The 21,147-nt window shown below is 41.8% G+C and overlaps 1 protein-coding gene across 2 annotated transcripts; it reads left to right on the top strand.

The window, feature by feature from the left end:
• Positions 1 to 8,506: 8,506 nt before the first annotated feature.
• Positions 8,507 to 19,636, top strand: TLR4 (toll like receptor 4). Of its 2 annotated transcripts, XM_014830402.3 has the most exons (3): positions 8,507 to 9,245; positions 13,191 to 13,357; positions 16,506 to 19,636. In XM_014830402.3, the coding sequence occupies exons 1-3, from the start codon at positions 9,153 to 9,155 to the stop codon at positions 18,775 to 18,777; spliced, it is 2,532 nt and encodes an 843-aa protein (XP_014685888.3). In that variant the 5' UTR covers positions 8,507 to 9,152; the 3' UTR covers positions 18,778 to 19,636. The 2 variants fall into 2 exon arrangements, with proteins under 2 accessions (XP_014685888.3, XP_044634876.2); XM_044778941.2 differs by lacking the exon at positions 13,191 to 13,357 and having other exon boundaries at positions 8,932 to 9,245.
• Positions 19,637 to 21,147: the final 1,511 nt, after the last annotated feature.

Below are 21,147 nucleotides of genomic sequence, written 5' to 3'. Positions count from 1 at the left end.
GAACTATGATAACATGCCTTTCAAAACAGATAAGTAGGCTCAAGGGCTAGGACAATATTTCTAAAGAAATTCAGAGGAAAGCGAGATCACTTTGACCTGATATGTGTGAGTGTATGGGGCTAGGAGTAGGGGATGCTGAAGAAGGGAAGAGAGAACTATGTGGAGATATTCTATGAGCTAAGTCTGAGGTCTTGGGAAGACAAGTTTTTTCCCCAAACAACCTGAATCACCTCCTACTTTTCACAATCAATTCTAATAGCCCTGGTTAAGTGACATGTGCTCCTTTGGTGAAGGAAGCAGCTTGTGGAAATTAAACCCCAACATATGAAGTAATAGGAGCTCCATCAGCCATTTACTTTGCATCTTCTCAAGTTGTGGGAAAAATCTAACTAACTCAAAGAGATTAACAAATGACCCCAGTATAAGCTGTCTGTAGTCAGAAAGGTGCATTGAGTGTTACTCTTCCATGAGCAATGAGAAATCTCCATCAAGTATTAACACAAATCAAAATAATAAATCTTAAAGTTGTCATGGTCTTAGCCTACACTATCTCATTTCCTCCTTACAAGAAGCATTGTACAGAGAAGGAAGCTAAGGCTTATCAAAGTTAAGTGACTTGGTTGAAGTCACGCCACTAGGAAGTGAAATATTAGAAGCACAGATTCTAATTGAAAGCATAGCTCATGTATTTCAGTTACTATGCTATGCCAAGCCATTGGCATTATTCCTTCATTGAGTCATTCAGGAGACATTCCATAGATATTTCTCTGAGAAGTTCCCTGTCATGAGCTCTAGAGCATTCAGAGATGAAAAAGTCATGGTCCCTTTGGCATAGATCAAAAGGGAAGAGTAGAAATAGAAGCATATTTATGTTTAGTATTCTAAACATTCTAAACAAGCACAATCCCTTTCCACAATGTCACATCAAACTTTTATTTTCTGTTTTTCACTCTGCATCTTCCTGTTCCCTGGAGCTTCAACCTTCTAAGTCCAAGGCACTAAGAAATGTTTTTATTTTTATTTTTTTCCTATTTTGACTCAAATTGGGAAAGGAGGCAAGTACTTATAGAAGCATAAAATATAAAATAATTGGTTGAAGAGAGTTTCACCTTCACCATGTAAGTATCCATCATTTTGGTCTATTTTTAGTTTTTTTCCCCCTATCTAGTGGCCATTCCACAAGGTTCCACTTTGTCCCCTGCTCTTCTCCTTAGGATCTGTAGATTCCCCTTTGCCCTACCTATCAACAGCAACAACATTAAGCCAAGCAGAGAAAAACTAATAACTGTTATTGAAGTCTGCAGCTAACAGAACTCTTGGACTTTGGAAGGAGAAGAAGGGTTAAGGACCTAGAGTCTGCTGGAGTAGGGGACAGCACATAGGGAATAGGGACTGGGGATGAGACTTTCTGAAGTAGAAGGGATGGCTCATAAGTAGAGCTCTCACAAAGGCTGGGGATAAAGCTGGGGACCTGTGGAGAGTCCATGAGATGTTAATTCCACTAGGAATGTCACTCTGAATCCTGCACCACCCTTTGGACTTTATGGGTTGAATTATATCTCTGGATCCTCCAGGAAAGCATTCATTGGATACTTTTCAGTGCCCCATGTGTATTTGCCCAGTTTGCATATTTATTCATTGTTTTCTCATCTCATCATCTCCAGATTCCTGGATTCCTCTAGTGTGGGAGATAGGAGAAAAGGAGAGCCACTTGTAGAAACCATCAACTAGTTGACAAATAATATTTAATTGCTCATGTTCTTACCCTTTTCCTTCCAAAGATATGTACCCTGGCTTACGCAAGCATGTGCTGTCCACAGTGATGTGTTATAATGTGACCTGCATGTCTAGCACAGAATTGCATCAGATACCACCTCAAAGTATTTTGTCATAGGTTGCCTTCTAGAAAAAAAAAAGACATCCACAATTTCTCCTTTCTCTTTTTCAAGAGAAGTTGCTAAGAAGAGGAGAAATCTGACTGCCCAGCAATCAAGGGAAGGGCTGATTATATACACTCTACTCTTTCTTTTATTCAGACGATGAGTATTGAGCACTTATTATGTACCTGGTACTGAACAGGCACTGGGACTTCAGCTAAGAAAGCAATAGACACAATCTGTCCTCTCTTGGATTTTATTAGCCTGTGTCTGTTGTTGTTAGTGCCATAGAAGCTATTCTGACTCCTAGCGACCCTGTGTACAGAAGAGTGGAACCCTTGGAAAGTGGGTGGCTAGGTCCTTTTTCCCAATCTGTCTTAGTCTGGAAGTTACACTGAAACCTATCCACCGTGGGTGACCCTGCTGGTACTTGAAATACCGGTGACATAGCTTCCAGCATCACAGCAACATGCAGCCACCACAGTATGATAATGACAGATGTGTGTTGTGGTTCTCAGACAAGGAAACGAACCTGGGTCATGGCAGTGAGAGCACTGAATCGTAACCATTAGACCATCAGGGCTGGCTATTAGCTTATATATGAAGTTAAAATCAAATCAGTTGCCATTATCAACCAAAGTTATTACCACAGTCATTGATGCAACCAACATGCATTGAACTCCTACTGGGTACTGGGCACTATGATAGGCATGGAGTGTACAGAGATGGACCAGATTTGACTATCATCAGTTTGCTGAAAGCCCAGTGAGAGAGGCAAACAATTAATCCCTCCTGTGCATGACAGACGGTTGCTGTGGGAGCACTGAGGAGAGAGTGAAGCTGCCTACCTGGGAAGGCTGTGGTGGGTACCAAGAAGATGCAAAGTCTTTACAATGGCCTACAATGCCCTAAATGATGAAGATGGCCACCTGTGCCTCTCTACACTGGCTTCCTTGTTGGTTCTGACAATTTCCTGCCATTAGACCTTTGCAGCATCTTATCCTTCTACTCAGGGTTTCTTAACACTGGCACTATTAATATTTTGGCTTGGGGGCCTGTCCTGTGCATTGTGGGATGTTTAGCAGCATCACTGGTCTTTACTTACTGGAGGTCATTCGCAACACTCCCTGCTCCCAAGTTACGACAACCAAAAATGTCTCCAGACATTGCCAAATGTCCCCAAGGGGTAAAATTGCCCCCAGTTGAGAGCCACTGTTTTAACTGGAATTTTCTCCCAGATATTTGCATGGCTAGCAGAATTTGCTCAAAATGTCACTTTCTCAGTGAGGGCCATACTGACAGCCATATTTAAAACTTCAATACCACTTACCACTCTTCATCTCCCTGACTCTCTTTTAATTTCACCCACAGACCTTACCATCTACTAACCTACTCTGTAGTGTACTTATTTATAATGTTACTGTCTCTCTCCTCATTAGAACATGAGCTCTGTGTGAGCAGGAGGGTCTGTTTTGTTTACTGCTGTATCTTTAGTGTCTAGAACAGTGCCTGACAGATAAACACTCGGTACATATTTGGTGAATGAATGAATGATTATCAACATTTGTGTAACGTTGTAATATTTATAAGTACGTCCTTATGTGTTATCTCATTTAAACCTCAAATAATATCATTAATTAGGCCACACTGTTATTTCCGTTATATAGTTAAGGAAACTCAGTGATTTAAAGATGAGTCACATACTAGGAAATGATGATGCCAGGAAGTAAATTGGATAATTAATTATAGCCCTCTATACGTTACACCATGCTTTTCCAGGGTCTGCATGAACAAGCAGAGATTCTCTGAACCATTTGGGCGAGTAGGGAGACAGAACAAAGAGGGAAGACTCTCTTGGCCATCATGAACCAGCCTCTGCCTCAGGTTCATGACTGACAGAGAGAAAGAGGACTTTTCTACCCCAGGAAGAGGCATGGTGTTTACTGCAACAAGGACTTTCAACCTAATCCACTTGCTTTTACTGTATGACTATGACTCCATACTTCTCTGTGTCGCTTAACCTGGGACCCGTGTATCTCCAGGGAATAGTAGGAGGTAGGAAAGTATGAGATGCCCCAGAATCATCAGTGAACATCTTATACGAGAGTCACATTACTCAGTATGGAAAGGTGACAAATACTCTAAAATACCAGCTACATATTAAAAGCAAATTCAGATATATTGTTCACTGATTCATTCACCAACAACTTACTGAGGGCCTACCCCCCATGCATTCAATAGATGTGAACACTGGACAAAGCATCTGCCCTCATGGAGTTTCCACTCTACAGCAGAAACAGACAATACAGAGATGGGAAATTCAAAGTAATTTCTAAATAACACAGGAAACATCATAGACATTTCAGGCTGGGGAGGAGTAGGTACCACTTAAGCTGTTTGCCTTGATAGCCCCTGTGGGGGTGCACTCACTCGGCCCTAGTACTAGGGGTATTTGGGAGAAAAATACTGAGATGTACAGGGCAGTAGTTAATGTGAGGACCCAGCCCTAGACCCAAGAATTGGGTCACTGAGTGTCAGAAGAATACCCTTTACACTTCTGCTTAAGAGCAGCATGTTCCGTACTACACTTCCCAGGAACATTGGTCCACAGCACATTAATGGATACAGGACTGGTAATGGGTATGCAAAAATAAGAGTTTTATGGATCAAAAAAGTTAGGAAACACTGAGTACTCTATTTCCCTTTGTAGCTGCAGAATGCACATTAGTCTAGTACTTGTGCTAAGGAGATCTTAGGAAACAAATCTATTTTTTCCTGTTGTAACTATTTGTTTTCTCTATTTGCTCCAACAGATCCTCTGTGTTTTTGTCCTCTTAGTGACAAACTGTTCTTCATTGAATATAAGATACCACGAATTGTAAGAAGTTCCATTACTTTATTTGCCCATAAGAAAGAAAAAACAAACTCTGCTAATTATAATTGCAATATATTGTTAGTCATGGGACACATTCTGATTTGAGAGGTGTTAACCTGTGGAAAAATGTGAAACTTAAAATTGTCAAGTAGAATCAGATTTGGTTCTTGGACATGTCAAACTAAGGGGTCCTTTCTTTTCTGAGCCAGGCTATGGGCTGACTGCTTCCTCTTATTGTTTTATTTTGATTACCATGAAATGGATATTGCAGGATGCTAAAGTTGTGGCACAGATAATCTGCCGATCAACAAAGATTTGTGTTCCCATTCCATAGTATAGAATTGATGCTATGGAGTGGTGCCCACCAGTGACTCTGTGTGTGTGTGTGTGAGTTTTGGGTGGGGGTAGGAGGCCTGAAGCTTCGAAGACAGAGAGTCCTTGCAACTGGGTGTGGTCTTGGGACTGGTTCTGGCCAGTGGAGTGAGAGCAGAGATGATACACGTCACTTCTGAACAGAGGTAGTTAAGTATCTGTGTGTCTTCTTTTCAGATTCTGCAACAAACTTAGAGGCTGCATTATGGTGCCATAATGAAATAAAAGGAGCCTGGATCCATGAATCATTCTTAGAGTAGCTCCAATTAGGAATATCCTCACTAAGCATTTCATGAGCAAGAAATAAACTTTCATTGTGTTAAGTCACTGAAATTAGGAGGTTGATACAGCAATTGGCCTAACAACACAGGTCAGTTTTGTTCCTTCTTTATTTCTTACTGAATATGCAGTACCTACCAGATAATATCAAACACTTCTTCTAGAACTCTAGTGAAGATGGGATTTCTCCATTGACTGAAAGATTCTGGCTCCTGAGTTGACCTTGCTCCACATGGAGTAGAAAACTAAGTCACTCCCCATGCCCCAGGCTAAGCCTCTACTACTGTGCCTAAGGTGGAATTATTACTGTAAAACAGTAAAAATCACGGGCCCAGGATGGTAACTAACCACCACTGACTTACTTCATTGTAACACTGCAGGGGTAGGTCCATCAACAAAAGCAAATAAGATTTGATAACCGAGGGCTTAATGTTTCTCTTTTGTATTTGATACATATGGTCTGTCTTCTGGAAGAGGTACACAGAACTGAGAAATCTTTGATTAGGGTCACTAGATAATAGTGTGTTAATCCCATGAAAAGGAAGCATCTTTCCAAGGTACTCTCACAAATTCTCCAGTCATAGATTGGAAAATTTTCCAGGAAAACTTCTATAAAACACATCTACTCACATCTCATGGAACATAGTCGAGGAGATTGTCTTGAACCCATTCTTTTAGGCCTCATCTTGACCATCAAGGCGTTTTTCTCTCCAGTGATTGGAAGAAAGAGTATTTGCACCATTACACACTTATATTCCTCTATTCACTTACGTGCTGTGACCTAGTAAAGGAGTCTAGCTATATCTCTCCTGAAATAGCACACGTTTGTTTCTCCTTCTTAGGTGATGGAATGTGTGTGCGTGTGTGTATGTGTGTGTGTGTAGTAGGGGTAGGCCAAGAGACTTGAAGTCTAGGCAATACAAGCCCCAGAATATTATTATTAACATGGCATGAGGTAATTCTATCTGCATTTTGGGAAGGTTGTTTGATTTCAGGATAAAGGATAGAGTAGAAGAGTTGAGACACTGGAAGAAGTGAATCTGGACCCTGGGAGTCACATTAAGAATGTACTGCACATTGGGGCCGGCCTAGTGGCATACTGGTTAAGTTTCCACGCTCTGCTTCAGTGGCCTGGGGTTTGTGGGGTCAGATTTTGGGTATGGACCTACACACTGCTCATCCAGCCATGCTGTAGTGGCATACCACAACAAAAAAGAGGAAGATTGGCACAGATGTTAGTGGCAATCTTCCTGAAGCAAAAAAAGGAAGATTGGCAATAGATGTTAGCTCAGGGCCAATCTTCTTTACAAAAAAAAAGAGAATGTAGTATGCTAATCTAGGCCAAGGGAGATGTTCAATGGTAATGCTAATGGAAATGAAGACTGACATTTGAGAATTATTTTATAGGTAAAATCTCTAGGACTTGGTAGAATGTTTTGTTATAAAATGTAGGTTTTATTATTCGGGTGTGGCGAGACCAACAGATCAGGAGACAATTGCCATTGAAAAGATAGCTTATTACTCACATATCCCAAGAGGAGGAGACACGCCATACCACACAGGGCCAATGGGGAAGGAGCACAGGGGCTGTCAGGAGGCAGAAGAAGCAAGGTGAAGGCAAAGGCAGGAGCCTGTATTGTGGTTTCCATGAGAAAGACAGGGTAAGCAGGTTTAGCATTGGCTAGTTTGAATAATTTCAGCAGGCTCTAGGATACAGGCGCTTTCTCCAGTTGTCTGATACCTGGCTGGCTCTGTGATGATTAGGACAGGGCAATATTGCCTCTTAGAGTATAACAGCCAGATGAAGAGGTGGTTCAGAGCACGGGCTTTGAATTGGTTAGTTTGCATATGAAAGGTGTGCTGTAGGACAAATCCTTTGTGATCTCTAGGAACCGGGTAGCCCTGGGAGGGGCAGGCTACCCTTAGTCAGCAAGGCCCCCATGACAGCAACAAGAAAACAAGAAGTAAGGAAATATGGTTAACACCCATTTGTTGAGAAATGCAGAAGTCAAAGAGATTTCCATCTTGGATGACCATGTGGAAGTGAAACGTTATTAACTTTCCAGGGAACTAAACTTTATTTAACACCTACTCTGTGCCAGGTGCTGCCCCTAAGACCATTGCATAGTCTCAATTCATCCTTAAAGCAAAATTTTGACGGGGGGACTATTTTTAGTTTAATTTTACAGCTGTGGTGAAGAAGTCTGCAAGAGTTTGTGCTCAGTCCTCTACGATGTGCTTGCTCACGGCTTGCTTTTAGATATGCTGGATTTGAGGTGCCTGCGGGACATCTTGGTAGAGCTATCTAGGACACAATAGCAGTAATACACCCATCTTAAACTATGTTCTTGTTTAACAGAAACATACACTGAGCTTGCCACATCCCGGACACTGTCCTAAAAGCTTTACAAATGCCAGCTTGTTTAATGTCATCACGATACTTTGAGGTACACATTATTATCCCCATTTTATTCATATTTTTAATCATCATAATAGCTACCGATTTATGGAATATACCGATGAACCATGCACTAGACTAAGCATTTTACGTAAATTAACTTAATTCAATCATGCAAGACAAATGTGATTGTCTCCATTTTAAAGACCAAGAACTAAGGCTTAGTGGCTTGTATCATTTGACGACGGTCATATGTCTTTATTTTTATAAATTTTATAGATGTGCAGTTCTGTTCTAATTAAAAACTATGATCCCATTTTACGGACCAGAAATTTACGGTCTGTAGTGTAAGGGACTTGACCAATGCCACATGACCATAAATCACCGAGCCTGGATGTGAATTTCAGTGTATTTGATCCTTCATTCCAACCTTTTCCCAATATTCTTGTACTTTTCAAACTGTGTTTCACTGGGGCTTTATTTTCAATCAGTTTTATAACTGTGAGTTTCTTTACAAGATTTCACAAGATTGGACAGCCCTGTGGGCTAAATCCTGTCCCCACAAAATTCGTGTGTTGAAGTCCTGACCCCTGTCGCTCAGAGTGTGACTGTATTTAGAGTATGGCCTTCAAACGAATAATTAAGGAAAAATGAATTCACATGGGTGAGCCCTAATCCAAGAGGACTGGTGTCCTTATCAGAAGAGGAGATTAGGGCACAGACACACACAGGGGGAAGACCACGTGAGGACACAGGGAGAAGATGGCCATCTCAAAACCAAAGAAAGAGCCTGCGAGGAAATCGACCCTGCTTGGCACCTTGATCTTGGACTTCTCGCCTCCAGAACAGTGAGGAAATAAATTTCGGTTGTTTAAGCCCCCAGTTTGCGGTACTTTGTTATGGCAGCCCGAGGAAATTAATATAGACAGTAACTTTCCACTGCTAAAAGAAAATTGAAGTCACCATCCTAAGTAGTTACATAAACGGTTGGACTGGTCTGATTATTTTCCTGAGTTCACTTACCCCCCAGGTCAGATGACTCCCTGGGATAAAAGCCAGCTTCCTCTCACGTCACTCCAGCCCCTGGTCTGCGAACATTTTCTTCTTCTTCTAACTTCCCCTCCTGTGACGAGGAAGATAAATATTAGAGAAACAAAAGTCCAGAATGCTAAGGCTGCCGCTCTCACTTCCTCTGGCCCCTTAAGCCAGCACTGCTTTGAATACAGTCATTACCGTGGGGCACCGAGCAGGGGAGAGAACACAGCAGCAGCTCCGAGGCTGCCCCGGCGGGCAGGCTGTTACGGTGCGTCATGCTTTCACAGGGCCCCTTCTGGGCACAGAAAATGCCAGGATGATGCCGCCCACCCGCCTGGCTGGGACTCTGATCCCAGCCATGGCCTTCCTCTCCTGCCTGAGACCCGAGAGCTGGGACCCTTGCGTGCAGGTATGTGGTGGGGTCAGCTCATCTCTTGTGAGCTTCCCCCTGCTTCTGAAAAGCTGCTCTCTGCCCAGAATGTGCCGCTACGGGCCCTGGTTAGTTTCACTTACTAAAAGGATTCAAATTACTGGAAAGACTTGAGAAGGCACAGGGACCAAATAATTTGCGGTTGCCGGGCATTAACAGGCAGCCCATGGGGTAAGATCCTATTTAGGACTTTAAGTGCTAATAGGGGCTTTAGGTCAGATAGAACTGTGTAAAATAACTGTTCTTCAACTTCTGGGCTGTGTGACCTTGAAGAAGTTACTAAACCTCCTTTCAGACTAGTTCTCACACCTATAACATCATTATAATAATGCCTTGTTCAGTAGAGAGCTGTAGGAAGGCTGCTGCCTGTCACTGCTTCCCACTGGTGCTTTGTACACTCAGCTTCGAGCAGTCACTGCCCCTTTCAATCTCAGGGAGAAGATGGCTTTCCGTTTCTTAATAGAAAGAACTTTCGAAGTGGATTTCAGACTTCTGAATCTAGTCATAGTTCTGTCTAAAGGATGAAAAGGAAAGAGATGGGAGAAGAAAAGGAGAGAGAGAGAGAGAAAGAGGCACTGAGAGATAAGGAGAGAAGGAAAGAAAAGAGAGGGAAAGATGTAAAATGTCTGCTAATCCAGGGGTTTCTTTCTCTGTGAAACACCAACCGGCTGGCTGGGAATCTCATTCGTGCTGGGTCTCTCTTGTTTTCCCCTGCGTGGACTTCACGATGGCTTTGGCAGCCTGTGAGGGAACCAAACAGCCAAAAGATTGTCCTGGGACTTAGGGTGTGGCAGGGTTAGAAACAAGAAAAGCAAAACCAGCCCAAGTCCTGTAAGTTGAGGACATGGGAAAATAGCGTCCGTTAATATGTCCCAAAAACAAATTTGTCATCTGCAAGTCCTCTGTTCCCCAGTTCCCTGCTTCTCATCCTCCTCTCTGTGCCCCTTTTGCTGTGAGGTTAATGGGCATTGATCCTCCAATCAAGGTCACCTCCACTCTTGGCTCCTCCCTCTCTCCACGCCCCCTAGTCTCTCAGTCTCCAAAGCCTGCCCAACGTTGCCCATCCCTCAGTGGCACCCAAGGGCAGGTGCTCCATTCCCCTGGCCTTAACTCTTGGATACTGACTGGTCCCCAGACTCCATAGCCAGCTTCCTTTAATCCGCTCTGCAGATTTTTGTTTGTTGTTTATTTGTTGTCGTTGTTTTTCCTGAGTCTCCGTTCTAACAAATTACCCTTCTTAAAAACTTATAATAACTCTCTGCTGCTATCAGGACCACTTCCTACCTCAGAGCCTTTGCACTGGCTATTTCCTCTAGCTTAGAATGCTCTTCCCCTAGGTCATTGGTGCCCTATGGTAATATCATGTGGGCCACATGATATTATTTAAATTTAAATAACAAATTTAACTGAGTTTTGATTTAACTGACTTAATTAAATTTTAACTAAATTAGGTATTTAAAACATAGCTTTAAATCTTCTAGTAGGCACGTTAAAAAAATAAAAAGAAAAAGGTGAATTTAATTTTAATAATATTTTTATTTAACCCAGTATATTCAAAATATTATTTCAAAATGTAATATATACTAAACTATTAATAGGCTATTTTACATTTTTTCTTTGCTTCTAAGTCTTTGAGATTTAGTATACATTTTACATTTACCGTATGTCTCAGTTTAGACTATCCACCTTTCTCGTGCTCAACAGCTGTGTGTAGCTAGTGGCTACCATACTAGACAGTGCAGCCCTAGATAGTTTCATGGCTTAATCCCTCCCTTTATTCAGATTTCTGCTTCAATGTCATCTCCTCCAGGAAGTCTTCCTTGATCACCACATATAGAACTCCCCACCTCACATATTTTTTCTCTAATTTCCTGTGTGGCTTTATCTTTTTTAATAGCACATCATTATTCATTTTCTGATTTTTTTTGTTCATTGTTTGTCTTCCTCTTCAAAATGGAGTCTGTAAGAGGGCAAGATCGTTGCTGATTTTATTTATCACTATATCCCAGCACCTAGCACATAGTAGTTGCTCAATTTATGTGTTAAGTGATGAAAAGTATTGCCACAGGACAAGGCACGAGCCCCTCTTGATCTGGCTCTTGCTTCCCCTCTGACTTTAGTTTCATCACTCCCACCAGCTGTTAGCTAATCTGAAAAAGTTTTGCACCCCTCCTTCCATGGTTCTCTCCTTTTTCCTCTTTCCATGTATCCAAATCTTACTCATCCTGCAAGACCCACTTGGAAATCTTCTCTTTCTCAGAAGCCTCCTCCGATCCCTGGATCCAGAATTGATGTCTACCTTTTCTGAACCAAAAGAAATTTTTCCCAAGCCTGGTTAATGGTCCTTCTCAGTGGTGTGAGTTGTGCCCCTCTCTGAACCCTTATCTAGGTTGTGAGCTCATTGTAGTCTGGAGCCACATCACGTTGGTCTCTGTACTGCCCACAGCACTTAGCAGAAAAGGTGTGCAATTTGGATTTAAACAAAACTCCATTCCATCAATTATTCATTCACTTATTCGGCAAATATTTGTTAAGCCTCAGCCGTTTGCCAGACACCATTCTGAGTGCTGGAGACCTAGCAGAGAGCAAGACTATCAAAGCTCACAATCTAGTGAGAGAAATGAACAATACACATGGAACAGCCACATGGGCAACGTCACGTGAGACAGTGATACATCCTATGAATGAGGATAAAAGAGGGTAAGGAAGAGGTCCTGGCATCATCCTCTATTAGACAATGTCTGGGAGGCTCCTATGAAAGTAACATTTACGCAGACATATGAATGATGTAAGGAACTGCACAGATGGCCTGTGGGACTATCTGCATATTACTTCATCTCTCATCTCTCTGAATTCTTCTTCTTTAAAAGATTTATTTGAGGATTAAATTAAAGCATATACTATATAAGAAATGTGCCAACATATAGTAAGGGATTAATAATAGCCAATAATAATCAATGTTAACATTTCTTGATCATTTACACTCTAATAGGCTTTGAGATCATCTCTTTAAACACCTTATCTCATTGAATCCTTTGAACAGATTCTATTGGTTTTTAAGCAACAGAAAACTAAAATTAGCTGAGTTTAAGCGAGGAATTTTGTTAAAGAAATTAGAGAATTCAGAAATTAAGTGGGAGGATAGAGAATAAGACTTATAAAGAATTTGGGAAAGTATGATAGAAACCAGCACAGGAACCAAGGCAGCATATAGCACTTGACCTCATTTACTAGCTTCCACCACTGGAGTCCATGCACACCAAAGGTTTCTCCCCATTTCTAGATCACTTGCTCGAAGTACAATGAGCCAAGGGAGAGAATGCAATTGGCAAAAATTGAGCAATGACCAAGGGAGGTCTAGACACCTTGACTAGCAGTCTCCCCAAGGCTGTACACTGTGAGAGGGGAGAGATGGTATTTAGGGAAAAAAAAAAAACAACCTTGCCCCAAATCACATGGAAGAGCTTGGGGTGAAACCCTGAACTTTTGGACTCCAGAGCCTCAGCTCTTTATCACTTGACTCCACTGCTTCTTGCTAGATACTACCATTGTTATAGTAGAAGTTAGACCACTGGGTACATAGTAAGTGCTCTTTCCTTAATTAATCTAGAGTAAGATGTTTAATAAGTATGAAGTGAATGGATAAATGAATGGATGGATGGATGAATAGATGAACAGATGGCCAGATGGAGGACTGAATGGATGGATGGATGGATGGATGGATGAAAGAAGGTTGACTGGATGGATGGATGGATAGATGAGTGGATGGCCAGATGGATGACTGGAAGGATGGATGGATGAAAGACTGACCTTTGTGCTTGTACTAGAAGCCTCCCAGACCCTGGCTCAGGAGAGGGGAGATAAAAGGGCAGTCTATTGAGGTGCATGCAGTATGACACTGCATCTAACGTATGATTGTTGCAGGTGGTTCCTAACACTACTTACCAATGCATGGACCTGAATCTCTACAAAATCCCTGAGAACATCCCCACATCAACCAAGGAACTGGACCTGAGCTTTAACCCCTTGAAGGAGTTAGGCAGCCATAGCTTCTCCAACTTCCCAGAACTGCAGGTGCTGGATTTGTCCAGGTAATTAATGAGCTTTTGTACCCTACACAAGGTGAAATGTTTACTGTTCTGTCATTTTATTCTTAAGCCAGAAAGCCTGGTTGGTGGAGTCTCATCTTCGTTCACTCTTTCTTTCATTTAGTAGATGTCTTACTTGCTATGCAACTCTGGACAAGCCACCTCCCATCTCCAAGTCTCAGTTTCTTTATCTTTTAGATGAGCACTTGGATGAGAGGTAGTTTCTAAGGATAATTCTATCTTTGAATTTTCTTGTAAGTCAGGAGAGAAAATTGTCTCAAGTTCTTTCATCAGTAGATATTATTGACGACTTGCCATATGCCGTGCACTTTGCTAGGAAACAAGAGTATGTTGATATCTAACAACCCCAGCTATCAAGGAGGGCATATCCACTTGAAAGAGTTAATATGTTAAAATCCTAAGCATGGTGCTGGGCACATAGTAGGAATTCAATAAGTTATTACCTGGTTCTGATTTTGGATTTTGAACCTGAGATAAGGATGGTAATATATAGCAGCAGGTGATAAGCTATGGGCAAACTGGAGGCAACACATGGTGTTGTTCAGAAGAGGGGCCTTGTCTGTGGTGGGTAGTCAAGAAAGACTCCTTGAAATAAATGGAATTCAAATACTGTCTGGAATATTGAAGGTGGAGTAGAGGATAGGGAATTAAGAAAATACAAGTAACCCAAGGAGAAAGATGACAAGATCAAAGGAGAAGATCTGATGTGGGCATGGAACATGACTACAATTTTCTTCTCTGATGCAGAGAATATAACATTCATTAGGACAGGTTAAGTTATTGGCATTATTTTGGGGGGAAATTGAACCCTGAAGTTGTTTTCATCATCAGGGGACTTATTTAAAAAGGGATTAGATAATGGACCATATTCTCTGTAAGAGTGTATGAAAAATGCAGAAACATTTTATACCTAGTTTTTTTATAATAGAAATTCTTAATAAAGACTAAGAGCATAGTAGGAAAATCCTCTTTCAAGCAGATATTTCTGCAGAAGAGTGAGCATCTGAGGTTTTATGCTCTAACTCGGGTATTGATGGAGTATAACAAAAGGAAGATGGAGCATCTTAAAGGCAATGGTGTAGATCATAGAGCCCTGTGGGGGTCAGAAGACCTGAGCCAGGGCCTCCTCCACCATTTATGACCATGCGGCCTGAAGCACATCACTTCATCTCCCTGAGTCTCAGTTTTCACATCTGTGAAATGGAAATGATGGAATTGCCCACAGGTTAAATGTGATCATGAATGTTAACATGCTATATATATATATTAAAAAGATTATAAAGTATACTTTATAAGTATAAAATATTATTATAGCATTTCATTAGATTCTAAATTTCAGTTTTCTAAGGTAGACAGACCATCCTTTCCCCTTTTCTAAACAACAGGTAGTTTCTCATCAAAAAAGCTCCCTTATAATTCATCTTCCATCCACCATGTACCCAAGGAACTTCCCTCCGAGGCCTTAAATATGTGCTTAGAGGCCAGCGCCCCCTCTGCTTAGCCAGTAGGAGATTCTGAATCAGGGCAAGGACAGACAATAGTACAATAGATATCCTTTGCCTTTTCATGTTGCTTCACAGTGTTCACATACAGTAACTCAATTAGTCCTCTAAGTATGCTTTGTGATAGATCAAACAGCCCTTTCTTTCCTATGGAAACCTATTGATATATTTTTTCCTTTTTATAGATGAGGAAACTGAGGCTTGGAGAGTTCGAGTGATCTACCTCCATTCACATAGCCTGTTGGCAACAGCCCAGAGATTTAAGTTCACATCCCCTGCTTCCAAGTTAAATGTTCTCTTCATCTTAATACTCTGCTTCTCTAAAGGGATGAAGCCCCTTTGATGACACAGAGCCACAGCAAGACCCCTCTGGCCTTGCCTGATGCATGGATCAATATACATATAAGATTATGGGCTATAAAATCATACACCTGAAAGGAACTTGAGAAATAACCAAGTTTAGCTGCCTCGTTTAGAAACGTGATAACTGTGGCCCAGACAGGAAAAGGAGTTCCCAAGATGGCATGGTATGAGAGATCAACAGAGGCACCAGAACTCAGAGGTCTTGCCCCCTCTTCTTTCATTCTTTCTACTGCACCCACTACCCTCTATGCAGTTATCAACCAATAACAAAAGCTTGGACCGAAATGCTTATTTTACCCATAAACCTCCTGAAGGGGATAGAGCAAGTGGGGAAGACTGCACACATAATGCAGGTTGGACTAGGAGAGGACTCATTTGCAAACTGTACCTGGCATACACTTCTAGTGCCAGCAAGAGTTTACCATGAGCTCATGGTTAGTTGGCTAGATGAGAGCCTTGACTCTAGGATACCTCTATGAACATTGCATATTGCACGGTTTCCATTTCTCTTGGGATAAAATTCAAAATCCTTTATCTGATCTGCAAGCCTCTGCCTTCTTTGTAACCTCCTTTCTCTACAACCCCAACTCACAGCCCTCCACATCCCTCTCTGTACTCCAGACCTAGAAGCTGTTTCTCACCGTTCCTCCACATATCATGGCTGCTGCCTACCTGGGGCTTTTGTATCTGCTCTTTAGCTCTCTTCCTTTTCTTGTTAATTCCAACACATCTTTCAGATTTCAACTTATGTGTTTTCAGAGAAGCCTGCTTTAATCCTCCTTGTCTACATCTCTTGATGTAAATTCTCTCTTTTTTATATCTTTGAGATTGACGTTCACCAGACATTTATCATGCCTAACAACTAATGACTATCTGTATCATCTTTAGTAATTGGATGTCTAATTATAATTTGTGAGGCAGGAAATGGTTAAAGCTGATCCAAGGCTGTTACATACTCTATCAGCCACACAATCTCCCTGTGTCCCAATGATTAATCTTTAACTGATTTCCTTCTGATGGATGTGCTGCCTCTGCTTAGCATGTGTGCCAGTGTGATAAAAAGAGTTTGTCATTGTGGCCAGTGTGATAATCCCGAATCTTCAGAGCTTCTTATTTGCTCATTCTATCATCTGCTTTGCTTGATATCTTTACGTATGTACAGTCATATAGCATGTCACATATGTGTGAAGAGCTGGGATTGTTATTCTATTTTGGGTTTTTATTAAACAGAAGTATTATATAATCTGTATCTCCTTTCCCTGCAGGTGTGAAATTGAGATGATTGAAGATGATGCATATCAGGGCCTCAACCATCTCTCCACCTTGATATTGACAGGAAATCCTATCAGGAGCTTAGCCCTGGGAGCCTTTTCTGGACTCTCCAGTTTACAGACGCTGGTGGCCGTGGAGACAAAGCTTTCATCTCTAGAGAAGTTCCCCATTGGACATCTCAAGACCTTGAAGGAGCTTAATGTGGCTCATAATCTTATCCATTCCTTCAAGTTACCCGAGTATTTTTCTAAAATGCCCAACCTGGAGCACTTGGACCTTTCCAATAACAAGATCCAAAATATTTCTCATGAAGACTTGCGTGTGCTACATCAAACGCCCTTACTCAATCTTTCTTTAGACTTGTCCCTGAATCCTTTAGAGTTTATCCAACCAGATGCCTTTAAAGAAATTAAGCTCCATAAACTGACTTTGAGAAGTAATTTTGATAGTATAGATGTAATGAAATCTTGTATTCAAGGACTGGCTGGTTTAAAAGTCAATCGGTTGGTTCTGGGAGAATTTAAAAATGAAAGGAAATTGGAAAGATTTGACACATCTGCCCTGCACGGACTGCACAATTTGACGATTGAAGAATTCCGGTTAGCATACATTGATAATTACAGCTCAAAGGATTCTATTGATTTACTTAATTGTTTGGCAAATATTTCTAAAATTTCTCTGGTGAGTCTGGATTTAGGCAATCTAAAAGATTTTCCTAAAGGTTTCGGATGGCAAGACTTCGAATTGGTTAACTGTAGAATTGAAGGATTTCCCACATTGGAGCTCACCTCTCTCAAAAGGTTGGTTTTCACTTCCAACAAAGATATGAAATCTTTTAATGAAGTTAAGCTACCAAGCCTTGAGTTTCTAGATCTCAGCAGAAATCGCTTGAGTTTCAAGTCCTGCTGTTCTGAGGCTGATTTGAAGACAACCAGACTGAAGCATTTAGATCTGAGCTTCAATGATGTTATTTCCATGAGTTCAAACTTCATGGGCTTAGAGCAACTAGAACATCTGGATTTCCAGCATTCCACTTTGAAACAGGCCAGTGATTTTCCAGTATTCTTATCCCTCAAAAACCTCCGTTATCTTGATATTTCTTACACTCACACCCGAGTTGTCTTCCATGGCATCTTTGATGGCTTGGTCAGCCTCCAAGTCTTGAAAATGGCTGGCAATTCTTTTAAGGACAACTTCCTTCCAAATGTCTTCAGAGAGATGACTAACCTGACCACCCTGGACCTTTCTAAGTGTAACCTGGAACAGGTGTCCCAGGAGGCATTTTGCTTACTCCCTCGACTTCGGGTGTTAAATATGAGTCACAATAACCTCCTGTTCTTGGATACGCTTCCTTACAAACCTCTCCATTCCCTCCAGATTCTGGATTGCAGTTTTAATCGTATTGTGGCCTTCAAGTGGCAAGAACTGCAGCATTTTCCAAGTAGTCTAGCTTCCTTAAATCTTACTCAAAATGACTTTGCTTGTGTTTGTGAATACCAGAGTTTCCTGCAGTGGGTCAAGGACCAGAGGCAGCTCTTGGTGGAAGTTGAACACTTGGTGTGTGCAATACCCTTACAGATGCGGGGCATGCCCGTGCTGGGTTTTAACAATGCCACCTGTCAGATTAGCAAGACTATCGTTGGCGGGTCAGTTTTCAGTATACTCGTGGTTTCTGTCATAGCAGTTCTGGTCTATAAGTTCTATTTCCACCTGATGCTTCTTGCTGGCTGCAAAAAGTATGGGAGAGGTGAAAGCATCTATGATGCCTTTGTTATCTACTCAAGCCAGGACGAAGACTGGGTGAGGAATGAATTGGTAAAGAACTTGGAGGAGGGGGTGCCCCCCTTTCAACTCTGCCTTCACTACAGAGACTTCATTCCTGGTGTGGCCATCGCTGCCAACATCATCCAGGAAGGTTTCCACAAAAGCCGGAAAGTTATTGTCGTGGTGTCCCAGCACTTCATTCAGAGCCGATGGTGTATCTTTGAGTATGAGATTGCCCAGACCTGGCAGTTTCTGAGCAGTCGTGCTGGCATCATCTTCATCGTCCTGCACAAGCTGGAGAAGTCCCTGCTCCGGCAGCAGGTGGAGCTGTATCGCCTTCTCAACAGGAACACTTACCTGGAGTGGGAGGACAGTGTCCTGGGGCGGCACATCTTCTGGAGACGACTCAGGAAAGCCTTGCTGGATGGTAAACCGTGGAGTCCAGCAGGAACAGCAGATGCAGCAGAAAGCAGACAACATGATGCAGAAACCTCTACCTGAGGAGGAAAAACTCCTGAGGTGCTTCTTGCCCAGCTGGACCCAATACTTGTTCAGTTAACAACTATTAAATGCTGCAACATGATACACAAGATGCACAAGATACACAGGACTGCTAATCCCATTGAGTTTACAGTGCAGAGGGAATAAATGCCGTGCTAAAATACAGAACCTCCAGGGGGATGTTTTAACCAAGTCAGCTAAGGAGTCCGCACCAGGGAAAGTCAACTCAACTCTTACCCCATCAAAATGAATCAGAACTGAGAGACTGGGCCCCAGTGAGTTCAGAAAAGGACATCGTCTCCCAAGTCTTTTGAATGGAAACCATCTCATCTTTGACATCTTAGCCATCCTAAAACAAAACAAAGCAGTTTTGGTACTTTCAACTGAACAGCGTCTCTGTTCAATTTTCCCTTTTCTACTGAACACAATTTAAATTTTACTTGATGACTCATAAGGCTCCTGATTCAGATCCTCCCTCCTCTTTAAGGCAGTTTCCTTATGAAGGTTAAACTCTTACGACTAATTCCTAAGGAAATCTGATTAATACATATTCACAAACATCCTGGTCATTCTTTAGCGTGCTCTATTTATTAATAAATAGCAGGTTCTATTTATTTAGTCCCTGATATATCTTTGTTTTTATAAGTCCAGTTCTCATTTTTCACGTCTTCTCTATAAACGCTTATCATAAATAAGGTTTTTAGAGAGAGACATGTTAGAAATATCCATATTTAACCACTATCTTTCAAGCAAATATGTAAAATACACTCTGTCACTTTAGTACTTGATGTCATCCTGAAGTTATTGCCTACTAAGTTACGGCTGTCATGAAGGTAACATTAAAATAATTTGGTTGAAAGTGGCACTTATTGTAATAGATGGAGACAAGTCCAACTTCCTGGTCTTATAATGAGCAATTTGGGCCAGAGGCAGGGCAAGAGGTAGGATGACCTCAGGAGGTCAGCTCTTCTTGATGATCCCAGAAACATATGGGCTGATATGGCTGGGGTGACCACATGACAAGAGTGGCAACAAAGGTTTCTTCTACAGCAAGTGAGTATTGTTTGATGGGACATTGAATCTCTCAGGGGATTGTGAAATGGTTCAAGGTGGGGAGCACACATTGCTGCTTCCTGTTGGGTATCACTCCATAACAACATTGAGGAAAGAGTAGACTTTATCACTGAGAAAATGATGTCCTTCACGTTAAGGTGGGTCACGTCAGGGGCGTTCTCAGAAAAGCACACTCATCCAACTGTCCCAGAATGGGCACGTTCAAAGAAAGAGCAGTGAGGACATTTGGAAAACGCAGTTGTCAAAAACTGGAAATATGGTCACAGTCAGGAGTGTGTTTGTGACTGAGTGTTTCAGAGCGTATTTTGGTCTGAACGTGGTTGGAGTTGCTGAACACACCTGGGTGCGTTTATAGGTCTTACATGCTAGCGAAAGAGGATGTATGTATTTGTGTACACGCCTCTACACGTTCCCGTCCATGTTTGTGTGTACGCAAGAGCGTGTGTGTCTGTGTGGTCTTGTCTGCATGGAAGAGAGTGTGATTGTATTGTAAGGGGAATATGCGCATTTGATCGGGATGTCTACGGCTGCTCCAGAGACGTTCTCTACTTTTAGTTTGTACGTGATTGCTTATATACAAATGTCTGCATAGCATGGGTAGGTCCAGGCTATATGTGAGTGCGCCCATGTTCATATTGCGTATGCATTCTGCAGATGTGTGTTAGTTCTAAGAAACATGCAAGACTCCAAGGAGGAAAGTCACAATACGACTGTTTCCTGTATACAGAACTGATACTGGCCTCCTTCCCATTAGTCCCCTCTCCCACATAGGAATGCCCAAAATGGGAATTCTCAAAAGAAGTTGAAGTAGACAAGGAAAGAAAGAAACAACATGACAGAAACAGAAGGAGAAGAAAGAGGAAAGTCAGGCCTAGGAATAGGTCCTTTGAATCCACTGAAATTCTCTGGATTAAAGAGAGATGAAGACTGGAAGTGAGGGAAATTCATACTACTTAGAATGCCTTAAATTTGCGTAATACCCTACAACTTGGAACATATTCACATAATTATAATCACATTTAAATCTCTTCTTCTCCAGGTGAGTTAGCAGGTTAAGAATTAGTTTCCCCATTTTACTGACATGAAACGTGAAGTTCAAGGAAGTAAATTTATTGCTGATAGGCCACAGAAGAAACAAGTGGCAGGGCCTGAAGTTGGGCCTCCAGCCTTGCAGGGCAGCTCGCTTTCCACTCTACCCCATTGCTTCAGGCTTAAAGTTGGCAAAACGAGAAGTGAAACCCTTGCCGTCCTCTGTGTGGTTGACTCTAGTCAAGGGTTTTTCACTGAAACCGTGAA

Source organism: Equus asinus, chromosome 10 (genome assembly GCF_041296235.1).
Source record: "Equus asinus isolate D_3611 breed Donkey chromosome 10, EquAss-T2T_v2, whole genome shotgun sequence".
NCBI lineage: Eukaryota > Metazoa > Chordata > Mammalia > Perissodactyla > Equidae > Equus > Equus asinus.
The sequence above is the reverse complement of the archived record's forward strand: the minus strand, read 5'-3'. Positions and strand labels throughout refer to the sequence as shown.

Coding starts and splice junctions, on each gene's coding strand:
- TLR4 (XM_014830402.3), top strand. CDS start 9,153: ATGATGCCGCCCACCCGCCTGGCTGGGACTCTGATCCCAGCCATGGCC. Junction 9,246..13,190: donor GCTGGGACCCTTGCGTGCAG/GTATGTGGTGGG, acceptor TGATTGTTGCAG/GTGGTTCCTAACACTACTTA. Junction 13,358..16,505: donor CAGGTGCTGGATTTGTCCAG/GTAATTAATGAG, acceptor CTTTCCCTGCAG/GTGTGAAATTGAGATGATTG.